At 40.1% G+C, this 14859-nt stretch overlaps 1 protein-coding gene across 2 annotated transcripts in view; it reads left to right on the top strand.

The window, feature by feature from the left end:
• The window catches only part of RAD21 (RAD21 cohesin complex component), a 34445-nt gene that overhangs the window by 9778 nt on the left and 9808 nt on the right, over positions 1-14859 (top strand). For both annotated transcript variants that reach the window (XM_045006889.1, XM_045006890.1), the window contains exons 2-8: positions 1755-1925; positions 9912-10041; positions 11028-11127; positions 11811-11917; positions 13045-13248; positions 13936-14061; positions 14247-14369. In XM_045006889.1, coding sequence (XP_044862824.1) covers positions 1782-1925; positions 9912-10041; positions 11028-11127; positions 11811-11917; positions 13045-13248; positions 13936-14061; positions 14247-14369 — 934 coding nt within the window. In that variant the 5' untranslated portion in view covers positions 1755-1781. The remainder of the gene's footprint in view (positions 1-1754; positions 1926-9911; positions 10042-11027; positions 11128-11810; positions 11918-13044; positions 13249-13935; positions 14062-14246; positions 14370-14859) is intronic.

The raw sequence follows: 14859 nt of genomic DNA on the forward strand, positions 1-14859 counted from the left end.
GATACAGGAACTGTTTGAGGATGGAAAGACTATGATCATTTTTTGTGTGATAAAATTTGGGTCAGTAGTATTTCATATGTGCTGGGGTCTGAATAGCTGGCACTTGATAAGGCTGTGTAGACAATTATGGTGAATGGAGATGGAAGCATGAATAAAGATTTTTACAATGGAGGAATTCTAGTGACTAGCATCAGGAAATGAGCTCTTGGAAGAATCATAGACAGGTCTAATAAGAGACCACAGTTCATGGTCAAGGATGATGGTAAACTTAGACCATTGCCGGCAGATGTTTGTGTAGGGGGTAAACAGTGAGGTGGCAAAGTTTGCAGATGACACTAAACTACTCAAGATAGTTAAGACCAAAGCAGATTGTGAAGAACTTCAAAAAGATCTCACAAAACTAAGTGATTGGGCAACAAAATGGCAAATGAAATTTAATGTGGATAAATGTAAAGTAATGCACATTGGAAAAAATAACCCCAACTATACATACAACATGATGGGGGCTAATTTAGCTACAACGAGTCAGGAAAAAGATCTTGGAGTTATCGTGGATAGTTCTCTGAAGATGTCCACGCAGTGTGCAGAGGCGGTCAAAAAAGCAAACAGGATGTTAGGAATCATTAAAAAGGGGATAGAGAATAAGACTGAGAATATATTATTGCCCTTATATAAATCCATGGTACGCCCACATCTCGAATACTGTGTACAGATGTGGTCTCCTCACCTCAAAAAAGATATTCTAGCACTAGAAAAGGTTCAGAAAAGAGCAACTAAAATGATTAGGGGTTTAGAGAGGGTCCCATATGAGGAAAGATTAAAGAGGCTAGGACTCTTCAGTTTGGAAAAGAGAAGACTAAGGGGGGACATGATAGAGGTATATAAAATCATGAGTGATGTTGAGAAAGTGGATAAGGAAAAGTTATTTACTTATTCCCATAATACAAGAACTAGGGGTCACCAAATGAAATTAATAGGCAGCAGGTTTAAAACAAATAAAAGGAAGTTCTTCTTCACGCAGCGCACAGTCAACTTGTGGAACTCCTTACCTGAGGAGGTTGTGAAGGCTAGGACTATAATAATGTTTAAAAGGGGACTGGATAAATTCATGGTGGCTAAGTCCATAAATGGCTATTAGCCAGGATGGGTAAGAATGGTGTCCCTAGCCTCTGTTCGTCAGAGGATGGAGATGGATGGCAGGAGAGAGATCACTTGATCGTTGCCTTTTAGATTCACTCCCTCAGGGGCACCTGGCATTGGCCACTGTCGGTAGACAGATACTGGGCTAGATGGACCTTTGGTCTGACCCGGTACGGCCTTTCTTATGTTCTTATGTTCTTATGTTAGGTATACTTAATCCTGCCTCAGTGCTGGGAGATGGACTTAAATGTCTTTTGAGGTCCCCCCGTCCCTTCCAGCCCCACATTTCTGTAGGTGTGACTTTTTTCTAGTTTACCTGCTCAAGTTTCCAATGCAGTAAACATCTACACTTGTAAACATATAGCCACCAATGGGGGAAAAAAGCAAGCAAAACTCTCTCAATCTTAAACAAAATCCTTTCAGATTTCAAGGTATTTGGGGCATTTTCTGTTCTACTTGAAAATTTGTCCTTTTTCTTGTACAAAACCATTCTAGAATCTTACTGGTTGAAAAGAAAACATGTTGATATGCCACTTGGAGGCTATATATACACATATGGTGAGATTTTTTTGCAGTAACCCAATTCAATATAAAAATTATATTTTTCTTTACAGGTTTATACCTTATAGGCGGCTGGGACAATGTTCTACGCTCATTTTGTCCTGAGCAAGCGTGGGCCGCTGGCCAAAATCTGGCTAGCGGCCCATTGGGATAAGAAACTAACCAAAGCCCATGTGTTCGAGTGTAATCTAGAGAGCAGCGTGGAGAGTATCATCTCACCTAAGGTACCTATTTTACAGTCATCTTAATGTTAGTGTTGCTGGTTTAGCAGAGATAAATTACGACAGCACATGATCAATATACAAGAAGTAACTAATATACTGATACCTCTAACCTGAAAAATTCTAAAATGTTAACTTTTAATGAAAAAAGTGTGCTCACAATTGTTTTACATGAAGTATGAAGAAATCCATGAATACCTGTATTCTAAGAAATAATCTGAGCTTTTCACTCAATTCTTATTTTATAATTTTGCAAGAAGTGGCCAGGTTTCAAATTTGGTCCTTTGGTTAATAGGTTTTATGCAGAGTATCTTTATCTGAAATATCTTGACGTACCATGTGTATACATAGAAATTTTTTATGGTGGGAGAGGGAAAGGGGAAAAAACATCTTGTACCTGTCAGCAAGTAGCTTTCAAAGGACTTGCGGTAATATTTGAATATGCTTGACATTGAGAGCTATTGAAATTAAGAATAATTATTTAAATACTCTTTCTTGTCCTTTATGTTCAAAGGGTTGAAAAATGAAGTCAATAGCAAGTAATGTTATTGGGTAGCTGAGTACAGTTTTCCCCAGGCTAGGCCTTAAGTTGCCTTTGGTGCTTTGCTTGGTATTAGCTACAGCCAATAGAGCAACTGTGAAAAGTGCTGAAGGACATAACCTCACAGTTAAGGGGGAGAGAATGGAACACTTTCTTCTTACCAGATACCTAGTAATCAGAGGGAAGATTTTTCAGGTCTTGTGTGTTCATGGATGTTTCTTTTTTAACTCACCTCTAAAAATGGACTAGTTATGTGCACATAAGTCAAATATAAACTATTTTACTTGACAGCAGACATTTGGATGCCTTAGAGAAAAGCTTTTTAATTTTTTTTAAAAACCTAAAGCTTGTTTCCTAGTATCCGTAAACACTTTCTTCAGCTAAACAGAAGTTCTGGCTGTCAATTCAGTGCAGCTAATATGATCTTTACAAGAGTTATAAATATACACAAATATAATAGCTGAATCCTCTATTAATCAGAGCATTGTAGATATGTATGGTGCTTTACAGAACAGGCTGATTCCCTGCCTACAAGAGTTTGTAATTGAAGGGTATGTTTACACTGGCAGAGTTACATCGCAGCTCAGAGAGCACTGAAGGGAAACCACGGTCGTGTGTTCACACTGTCAGCTATGTGCACAATAGCATGTTCACACTTGCAGCGCTATTTGGAGTGGTGCACTCTGGGCAGCTATCCCACAGAGCATCTCTTCCTCTTCTGCTGCTAAGAATTGTGGGAAGGCGGAGGGGGTTGCGGGACATCCTGGGTCCAGTCCCAGTGCGCCGTGATGCATTGCTTCGCATTCCAGCAAATCTTGTGCTTCTGTCTGCCTTTGGCACCATCTTTCAATGGTTTGTGTACTGTGCACTCTGCCTCTTCGGTCTTCAGGAATGGATCCTGCACTGCTGACCAATATGCTGCTCGCTCTCACTAACACATCACAAGTGGCAGTGGATTTATTCCTTAAATTACAAAGGCAAGAGGAGTTTGACGTTGATCTCGCCAAGCGTAGTAGCTACGACATGAGATTGCTTGTGGCATTCACAGAGGTGCTGACCACAGTGGAACGCTGCTTTTGGGCTTGGGAAACAAGCACTGAGTGGTGGGATCACATCGTCATGCACATCTGGGATAACGAGCAGTGGCTACAGAACTTTCGGGTGAGGAAAGCCACATTCATGGGACAGTGTGATGAGCTGTCCCCAGCCCTGTGGCACAAGGACACAAGAATGAGAGCTGCCCTGTCTTTGGAGAAGCGCATGGCGATTGCACTGTGGAAGCTGGCTACTCCAGACTGCTACTGATCGGTCACTAACCAGTTCGGAGTGGGACAGTTGACAGTTGGGGTCGTGTTGATGGAAGTGTGCAGGGCCATTAATCGCATCCTGTTCCAAAAGACCACGTTGCCCAGAGACATGCGTGACTTTGTGGATGGCTTTGCACAAATGGGCTTCCCTAACTGTCGAGGGGCGATAGATGACCCGCATGTTCCAATTCTGACACCAGACCACCTACCCACCAAGTACATTAATTGGAAGGGGTATTTTTCTATGGTTCTCTAGGCGCTTGTGAATCACCGTGGATGTTTTACAGACATTAACACAGGCTGGTCTGGAAAGGTGCATGAGACACACATCTTTCGGAACACTGGTCTGTTCTGTAAGCTGCAAGTAGGGACTTTCTTCCCAGACTGGAAGATCACTGTAAGGGAAGTCAAAATGCCCATTGTGATCCTGGGAGACCCTGCCTACCTCTTAATGCCGTGGCTTACAAAGTCATACATGGGGAACCTTGACAGCAGCAAGGAACAGTTCAGTAACAGGCTGAGCAAGTGTAGAATGACTGGTGAGTGTGCTGTTGGCCATTTAAAGGCCCCCTGGCACTGTCTATATGGGAGGCTGGACATGGCTGATGACAGTATTCCTATGCTTATAGCCGTGGTTTGTACGCTCCATAATATTTGTGAAGGGAAGGATGAAAGCTTCACTCAAGGCTGAACCACTGAGGCTCAGAGCCTGGAGCCTGAATTTGAACCACCAGAGACCAGGGCTGTTAGAGGGGCGCAGTGCAGGGCCATAAGGATCAGGGATGCCTTGAGGCAGCAATTTGAACAGGGTGGATTTGATTTAAATCACTAGTCAGGAAGACTCAATTTAATCCTGGTTTTCTACATAAAAGTGCATTCTTGTTGGTTGTTATAACCTTAATACATATTCTTCACAACTCGGAGATCGATGTAGGTTTCATTTTTAGAAGGTACACACTATACATTTTAAAGTGATTTATTTTGAAAACTTTTCAGATTAGTTTTACAGCTATATCAGAATATGAATGATTGGTTATTTCATTTACCAAAGGTAATTGAAGCAGATAGTTCACCTCCCAATGACTTTATAAATATCTCCAGTTCAGTAGGTTAATCATTAATATTTGAAGGATTTTCTTGCCAGACAGACATTTAAACAGTTTGTTTTATTTAACTAAAACGACGACATTACGTATTCTGGATTTTTTTCTTCAACAGCAAACACATAATATTTTAAAAAAAAAAAAAGCATATGTTCCTCGCTTCTCACATTTACCTTCAGACTTCTTCTCCTTGTCCAGATCTATTCTCCCCCCCTTGCAGAGGGGCAATAGTGTTGAGGCCTGTTGTTTCTCACCTTTGTTTCTGTCTGTCTCACATTTTGACTGTTAACAAGCATGTTACCTTTGGAGTCACAAATCCAGTTTGAGAACTGCAAAAGTAAGCATCTCTGATGGTATCTTCTAGACTGAGCACTGAGTCCCATTCGGTAGATAGAAAGATTAACCTAAATAATCTATACACAAGCCCCTGGAACCTCATAAAATTGGGTCCCTAATCCATGAACCATTGGAACTCATTTACAAAACTTTTCTTAAACATTACATGAATATATTGTCTTATACTATAGAATTAGAATTTATGATCCCTATTCCATGATGAGATACATTATAGCTCAAAGGTACCTTAATTAAAACTTTCTTTAGATCAGATTTTTTTGATAAAATGTTTTTTGATGGGAAAACCTATTTAAATTTTTAAAAATCCAATTTTATTTATTTATTTTTAAAAAATCATTGATTTTTATCCACCCTGAATTTGAAGCTGAAAGCCACTAATATTTGTTGCTATGTTCGGGAGTGCAGTGCTTGTAGTGCTAAGAGGTGATTGTGATTGGTGCAGACGATGCACTGTGAAGGTTTAAGAAAATTGCCTGTTGCTTTCAATTAACGGAATAAAGATTGCTTTGAAACCAAAACAATTATTTTATTAAACAACTGGAGGAGAGAGGCAAACAAAAAAACACATCAGCACTGGGAGAGGGTCAGGGAGGGTCCCAGGAGGAGGTGGGGTCCCAGGACAGTTAAAGATTTGTGTGTGTCCAGGTATCATATGCAACCTTGTCCTTTGGAGTACAGTGCAGTGGGTACTGTACTTCAGCAAGGTTAAACTGCAGAGGGACGGGTGTTGAGTGCAGTGGGTACTGGAGTCCGCAGGGCTGGACTGTGATGGGGCAGGAGTGGAATGCAGTGTGTACAGACAGGAGCCAGGAGGTTGATAAGAGTGTGGTGGTGGTGTCTGAGGGGGAGCATGGTAAAGAGTTTTGCGACAGCCGCTTCAGGGGAGAGAGGATGCAGAGGTGTTCAGTTTGCAATGCTAGTAGCGTCTGGAGCATGTCCACTTGGCGCTCCATAATGTTTAAGAGCAGGGGGAGGGATAGCTCAGTGCTTTGAGCATTGGCCTGCTAAACCCAGGGTTCTGAGTTCAATCCTTGAGGGGGCCGCTTAGGGATCTGGGGCAAAAAAATTGGTCCTGCTAGTGAAGGCAGGGGGCTGGACTCAATGACCTTTCGAGGTCCCTTCCAGTTCTAGGAGATTGGTATATCTCCAATTATTACATTACATTAGCTCCGTGGCTTCGTTCTGGCGCACCGCAGAGTACATCATGGCATCACGCAGAAAGTCCTCTTCAGTTTTTCGTGGCCGCTTTCCAATCCTGCGCAGCTGTTCAGCCAGTGATAACAAAGAGGAGAGGCTGGACTCCTGTGCTGATATCTGTGAAGCCAAAATGCAATGTTTTACAGCAGCAGTATTGTTTGCAACACAGAGACCACTGATTCAGTGATTTAAAACACAGCCACTATTCACATACTTGTCACTAACTGGCTGGACCCAGGCAAGCACACATGAGCCACAAGACCTCCAAAGTGACGAGTAACCACAGGGGCAGGGGAAATCAGTGTTCCAGGACCTACTGTACACTGGGCACCTGTCTCTTGGGGAGAGCCAGCACTGGGGGGAGGGGTGGGGCTTATCATTACTGTCCCCGCATTTTCCACAGACAGTGTTCATTATGGAAGATATCTTGCTGCTGAGGGTGACCAGGGAATCAAGGGAGGGTCTTCTCCAAAACTGCGGCTTCTGCCCTGGCCCTTATGCAGCTTGCTTGTGTGCAGCAATGGTCCCTAGTGACAGCAGAGTGCAGTGATGGCAGCATGGTGCAGGAAAGTTACCCTTAATGGGGCAAGAAACAAAGCAGCTTTGCCAAAGAACCTGCGGCAGCGGATTGCCCAGTATGTCCATGAGCGTTTCATGGAGGTCTGAGGCAGATTCCTGTGAAGTGAGGGAGTGAATAAACACTGTTCCACCGCTCAGACTAGGTATGTGGTGGTACACACATCATACAGACACAAGCCTGCTTTCTGCAACCCTCCTGCCCCCAACAATTTGCTTCAATGATTCCCAAAATCAAAGCCACTTACCAGGGCCTCCTCTCCTGTTTGCACTTTGCCAAGCTCCGATCGATGTGACTGGCTAGCCTCCTCTGGGGTAGAGAAGAGCTCCTGGCTGCATACATCTCTGACCCTCGAGTCGTCCTCTGCCTCTGGGTCCCCCTCTACGTCCTCGTCCAAGATTTCCTCCTGACTCAGTCCACTCTCTACTGGCACGCGAGTCACCGAAGTATCCACAGTGGCCTTCGCAGTGGAGGTGGGGTCACCACCGAGTATCATGTCCAGCTCTTTGTAGAACCAGCAGCTCATGGGCACAGCACTGGAGTGGCAGTTTCCCTCCCTCACCTTGTGGTAGGCAGCTCCTTCACTTTGACCATGCACTGCAGTGTGTCCCGGTCATGGCCCCTTTCTGTTATGCATTGTGAAATCTGTCCATAGGTGGTATAATTCCTACGGCTGGAGCATAGCAGGGACTGGACAGCTTCCTCTCCCCAAATGCTGATGAGGTCCAGCAGCTCAGCATTGCTCCAAGCAGGAGATTGCCTGATCCGTGGAGCAGCCATGGTCACCTGGAAAGATATGCTGAGACCACTGCACACCTCACCGAGCAAACAGAAAGGAGACTTTCAAAATTCCGAAGGAATTTAAGGGTGGGGCTCAGAGTTGGGCACCTTTGGCAGGGCAGTAGAGTTCAAACCGATGACCAGAGAGGCGAGAACAGGCATTGTGGGACCGCCCAGAGGCCAGTTGCAGTGCTGTAATCGACCAGGTGTCTACACTGGCACAGTGGCGCTGTAGCCTCGGCGCAGAAAGCTGTACGCCTCTCATCGGGGTGATTTTTCTTTAGTGTGCAGAAACTGCGCAGTTTCTGCCACTAAGTGGTTTGGCAGTGTGTACACCTCGGGAGTTACACCGCAGAAAGCTGATTTACTGCGCAGAAATTTGCCAGTGTAGACAAAGCCTTAGTTAAGACAAGAACCTCATTAGACAACCCAGGGAGGAGTCAGAGAAAGGAGGATGAGAACGAAGGCAGAACGAAGCTCACTCACAGGGTTATGCATGTGCCTTGAGGCTTGCAAGGATTTTTGTAAGACTTTCAGAGCTAGGCATTCTTAAAATCTGGTTTTTTTGGGGGGGTTGTGTGTTTATCTGGTTTCTGGAGACTTAGAAGAGCTTTTATTATTGTATGTAATGAAAAGCCTGGGTATCTGTAATAATTCAGTTAAATTGAGATTAGAAGTTTTAGGACTTAATCTTCCTGGGAAATCTTATTCCACTTATCCATCAACACAGTTCTCAAACTTCTTCAGATTATGAGCCACTGAAGATATTCTTTCCTGGCCACATCTTTTGATAACCACACTCCTTCCCTGCAGCAAATACGATACTTGGTTACATAGAAAAATAACACTGAAACCGTTTTAGAGACTTGGTGACAAGAGGAACACAAATTTGTTTTAATGTGATGGGTACAGCTGCTTCTTTGTGCCCTCCCCAAAATTTTTAACTGTGCTGTTGTATTTCCTATTTTGGTGTGAAACTCTAGATTTACTACTAGTAAATCTTTCCTCATTGCCTGCAGTCACTTTTAACCTTATTTCTGGTTCAGTATGCAGTTTAGTCCTATTCTTCTCACTGAGGGATAGCTCAGTGGTTTGAGCATTGGCCTGCTAAACCTAGGGTTGTGAGTTCAATCCTTGAGGGGGCCACTTAGGGATCTGGGGCAAAATCAGTAGTTGATCCTGCTAGTGAAGGCAGGGGGCTGGACTTGATGACCTTTCAAGGTCCCTTCCAGTTCTAGGAGATAGGATATCTCCATTTATTTATTTATATTTATTTATTATCATCATAGAGCCTGGGGCCCCTGTCGTGGACCAGGAGGACCCCATTGTCCACCTATTAAATCTTGGTGATGTCCACAAATTTGAGCAGGAGTGAAGGTTAACCAAAGAAACACAGGCATGAAGGAGCTATACAGGATGCAGTGAGATGGATTTGGTTTTGTGTGCTGCTTGCTAATTTATTCCAAAGTGACATGTTTCAAACTTAACTTTATTAATTAAAACTGAATGTTTAGGAAATAAAGCATTTGCTGTAGTCGCTAGGCATGCTGACTCAATGAATACCCCTTTGTTTGCAAACGTAACAGGCCTTCTCTTCATTTCCCCTAAGCAAAAATAACAAACTAAACCTGCATGCCACTCTATACTAATAGAGTGTGGTAGTCAAAATATTGGGCTTAAAGCTAGGAATTCCCTGAATTCTGATCCTGGCTCTGATGCTGTCTCCCTCCATGGTGTTGGACAGTTTCCCCATCTATAGCATTGGAGTGCTTAGCTGCATCACACTGTGGGAACTGATTGTAAAGCTTTTTGAACACATATGCTATATTAAGTATTACTTTTGTAGATATTTCTTGAAATAGTACAATTAACAAATGGCTGTTCAGATTTAGTTAAAAGGATGGGGTTTGCGAACTATTTCATGTTGATTAATATTGTCTCTGGCAGTATAAAGTTACTTTGAGATGGTTTACTGTTTATCCTAAAATTGATGTAAAAGGAGTGTATCATAAGAAAAACTCTAGCAAGACTGGCTTGCACTGAGGTTTTTTCTCCTGTGAAAGTACTGTTTATAAAAAAAAACAAACAAGATATACCTGTTGTTGCAATCAGTAAATATATTTTTAGGTGAAGATGGCACTTCGAACCTCGGGACATCTGTTATTGGGAGTTGTTAGAATCTACCACAGGAAAGCTAAATACCTTCTTGCAGACTGTAATGAAGCCTTCATTAAGATCAAGATGGCTTTTCGTCCAGGTACTTGTCATGTATCTTAAACACTTTCCCCCACAAGTTACATTACAATATGTAGTGAAACTTAATAAGCACGTATGCCGTTTTACATTCCTGATGCTCCTATTGGAATAAGAGAAGTTTGTGTTCCTTTGCATAGGGAAATACCATCTTTCAGTTGACCGGCTGAAATTCTGCTTCTTCCCCCGCACTGCTTCAGTTGAGTGTTCTGGACTAAGGTTTCAGCACTCTTGTCAATAAGACCTATTCAGCAGGTGATATGGGGATGTGCTGCTTGTTAAATAGCTGCACATGCAATTGGGAAGCATTGAGAGGAATTTGGAACCAGTGGAGTATCAAGAAGCTATGCAGGCAGGAGGTGAAAAAGGGAAATATAGAAGCAAGTTGTTCAAAGAGATGCTATCTTATAATTGTATTCCTTGTGCCTAAACATTTTTTGTCTACAATCGTAAAAGTAATACCTAAGCTTCAGTAGCTGAAAGGAATGTTTTTTTTCAGTATGTGTATTTTGTGTTACAGTATTTGATGTCTACTCGGTTTTACTGTTTTCCTTAGGATAGTCAGTTTCTCCTATTGTGTGGATGTTTCACACAGCAACAAAGAAAAATAATTGAAGTAGAAGTAGCATATTTTTGAAAACTGGCACAAAACAGCTTTAAAAAAATGTTGAGACTTGAAGTATGTAGCATTTTTATTTAGGCTTTTTGGATCTCCCTTTCTGATCCAGAGTCTCAAGTATATGGCCATGGATTTCAGTGACACTTCACTGCCAGCTTTATTGCATTTAACTTTCACCTGTAACAAAAACATTTGGAGTGGGATTTTTCAGAATCGTTGAGCATTGGCTTGGTGTTTTCCCACTGAAGTTAGTGAAGACAATGGGAGTCTTACCTAAGGGAGCAGAGAGGCCAACATTAAGCATGTTGAAAAAAAAAATCCTATCTTTTGTGTAGATATTGAAACTTATGTCTGAGTGTTCTCCTTTTCAGGTGTTGTTGATTTGCCTGAGGAAAATCGAGAAGCTGCCTACAATGCTATCACTTTACCTGAGGAATTTCATGATTTTGACCAGCCATTGCCTGATCTAGAGTAAGCTTACTTTCTGTTACTAAAGTAGGCTTGGTTTTCTGGAGTAGCAATTTCAAATCTAAATTTATTAGTTAACACAAACAATAGCAGATAAGTACCATTTAAAATTGGATACTTAACCTTTTTAAAAAAATGAAATACTTTTTTTGCCTGTGGAACTCCTGGAATGCAAATTGCTATGCCAATATTTATTTGGTTTACAGTTAAACTTAAAATGCATTGTGTAAATTGAGAAATAAGTCACAATATGTTCCAAGTTATTTACGCTTTCCTAACCATTTACCTTAACGCTCTTTGCTGTGCATTATATAAATTTAAACTTTTGCTGAATGTAGATAATGTAATTGCTGAATTTCATAAGTACTTTTTGGAGCTTGTTATTCCAAAATTAACCTTAGTGCCACAAGAGGCACAGTATATCTGTAGCTTTTCTTTATTCCTAGCTTTCTAGAAGCTGATCACAATTTTTTCTATTGCCTCACTCTTAGTATATTCTAAAGTCATATTTGTTGTTTGTTACATTTTTTAGGGTTCTCTTCATGACTGTATTTATTCAAGTGCACAATATATTTCTATAGACAGGCTTCATAATAAAACAATAGTCTAAGTAACCTGTAAATTGTTTTTAAATTGATTAAATATAATCAAGGAAAGTCTTTTAAACTGTGTTCTTTTTATTTAAGCGATATTGATGTGGCTCAACAATTCAGTTTGAACCAGAGTAGAGTGGAAGAAATTACAATGAGAGAAGAAGTGGGCAACATCAGTATTCTTCAGGATAATGACTTTGGTAAAATGCTTTAATATTTTTAATATGTGTACTAAGTTAGGTTTTGCTGGCTCTTGGACTGGAATGAAAGTTTCACAAATCTTGTGGAAATTCTACAAAGAAAGTGGGTTAATTAGCACTGAGAATTTTACATGAAATATCACTTAGATGTATTAGTCAAATGTTTTTACAAGAGTGAATGCCCTCATTATTGGATGAGTTTTCCAAAAATCTGTCATCTAATAGCCAAAAAAATTGTTGCTGCTTGTAAAGAAGCAACAATAACCATTTGTCAGGTGGATTAATGCTTAAGTGAATATATGAAATGTTAATTTTCTCTTTAAATGTGGCAGTCTAAATTCATTAGCCAGCAGCTCTTTTCTACCGATTTTCATGCCATTCAGAAATAACTTTTTGACCCCTTGTAAGTTTTTCTTAGTGGCGGAGCAATTGCAATGATGAAAGTGGTATTCTGAGATTTTTTTGTTTCAATATCTCTTAGTATATCGTTGTACAAAGAGTTGCTTTAGAACTGATAAAAATGTATATGAATATCCTAAAATTTTCTGTGCACCAAGCTTGTTTAATATTATCCATAAAATAGGAATCTGTTAATCGGTAGTCTACACACGGGATTAATAGACCTCTCTGGTATTAATCTGTTTTTGGATATGCATTAAACACAAACTTAGTGCTTAGGAAGCTTTTTCTTTGAATAGATCCAATGGAGGTCTCTAAAATGAATATTTTAAATGTTTTGGTGCAGTACTGAAGCCATTCTCAATAGGTATGCTTAGAACATATTTTCTACATAAGAAAGATAACTTCCTCTCCTCCTCCTCCTGAAGTTATTTTGAACAAACCTATGAAATAAAACAGCACTGAAGAAAGTGTCTTCAATGTGTCCACCATTAACTCTATATTTAAGAAAGTAATTAATAGATAAATTGTAAAAGGGTTGAAAACTATAGAAATATAACTGCATTTTGGTGAACAGAAATAATTCTAGAACTTACTGAGAAATTACAATTATAGAACAAAATTATCTAGTGGGTCATTTTTTCATAGTGAAGTGATTAATGATCTGCTTGTTGGTTTGCTTAAACCTAAATTCTTTATCTGTTTTGGCTAAAATTATATTCTTGCAGGTGATTTTGGAATGGATGATCGTGAGATGATGAGAGAAGGTAGTGCATTTGAGGATGACATGCTAGTGAGTACCAGTGCGTCCAATCTTTTACTGGAGCCTGAACAGAGCACCAGCCATCTTAATGAGAAAGCTAACCACCTGGAATATGAAGACCAATACAAGGATGACAATTTTGGAGAAGGAAATGATGGAGGAATATTGGGTATGTTTGAGAAATTTAGTGTAGCAACTGGGTTTTGTTAACTGTCCCTTGTCTTCTGTCTAAATTGTAAGCTCTCCGGGGCAAGGGCCATGTTTTGTTGTTGTTTGTACAGTGCCTAATAATTATTATGCCAGTAAACCATTTTATTGTAAAATATGCAGTTTGAATTAAATCACTTCCCAAATTCAAGGCACTCCACTGTACGTGTGAGGCTTGGAAGAGAAACTAGTATGTGAATCTTCTGCCTCATTTAAACCCCTCTTACTTCCTTGGGAGGGATTAAATTTATACAGTAAGACTGTTAAGTGTTGGATCCTTTTTAGTATGATCCCTGAACTTTAACTATCATGCAAGAATTCCACAGGAGTTTTTTAATCTTTGCATGCAACATGCAAACATTAAGTATAAATGGGTAGTCAGAACATAACAGCATACTAATAAAACAGACTCAAGTGTGATAATTAACTTGACTTAATATTGTATGTTTGTTTGCTGGATTTCACTTTAAAAAAACACATTTTTTTCCTTTGACAGAGCATGACTGCTACAAAAAAAATTCAGATAGTTTGTATATTTTTAGTACTTTAGTTTCCTGTGCTGTTATAAGTGTACAACATTTTGATTACTTGGGGTTTTTTGGTTTGTTTATGCACACTACCACAACTGATTCTTCTGTTGCTATTTCAGATGACAAACTTCTTAGTAATAATGATGGAGGCATCTTTGATGACCCACCTGCTCTCTCAGAAGGTGGGGTAATGATGCCAGAACAGCCTCCCCATGATGATCTGGATGATGATGATAATGTATCAAGTAAGTATTTAATCTAGGACTAAGTTTCATTTTTAAAATTATCACTAGGAATTGTTTAGTTTCATAATAAAACACGTTGTCGACTGAAGTTTATAAAAGCTTGTGTTGAACCTGTTGATATATTGTGGTGTTTTCTTTGTGTTCCAACTTAGTCCAAGATGTTTAACTTTTGTTTTGTTTGGTAGTGGGTGGACCAGACAGCCCAGACTCAGTAGATCCAGTTGAACCATTACCAACTATGACTGATCAAACAACACTGGTTCCAAATGAAGAAGAAGCTTTTGCTTTGGAGCCTATTGACATCACTGGTAAGTAAGCCATTTGAGAACACTTGAATTGAAATATTTGAGACCTTTTGATCTAGGAAAACCTTGAGTTAGTGGAATAGAAATGAATCTCTTGGTATTATTGCTAACTCAGTTTAGTGGTGTGTGTGTGTGTGTCCCATTTTCTTTTCAGAACATGGAATTTTGTCTTGCTTTCCCAAGAAATTCACTACCAGCTGTCTTGCTTAGAGCATATACAGCACAGTCAAACATATTGGAATATCAACCTTGCTAAGGCAGAACCTGAAGTTTTTTGTCTAGTTATCTAATAACTGTTGTATGTTAAATCAGACATGTTCTTACTGAAACAAATTAAAATCTGCATACTAAAATTATATTTAGGACATAGCTGTCTGGAGTGTTTAAGAAGCGACTCATGCTGATGTGAAGGAAAATAAATATTGTTAGTCTAATTTTAGTTTAGTTATTACTAAAACATATACTTGGTTGTTTCTCTGGTCAAAATGGATAG

Source organism: Mauremys mutica, chromosome 2 (genome assembly GCF_020497125.1).
Source record: "Mauremys mutica isolate MM-2020 ecotype Southern chromosome 2, ASM2049712v1, whole genome shotgun sequence".
In the NCBI taxonomy this organism is placed as follows: Eukaryota; Metazoa; Chordata; order Testudines; family Geoemydidae; genus Mauremys; species Mauremys mutica.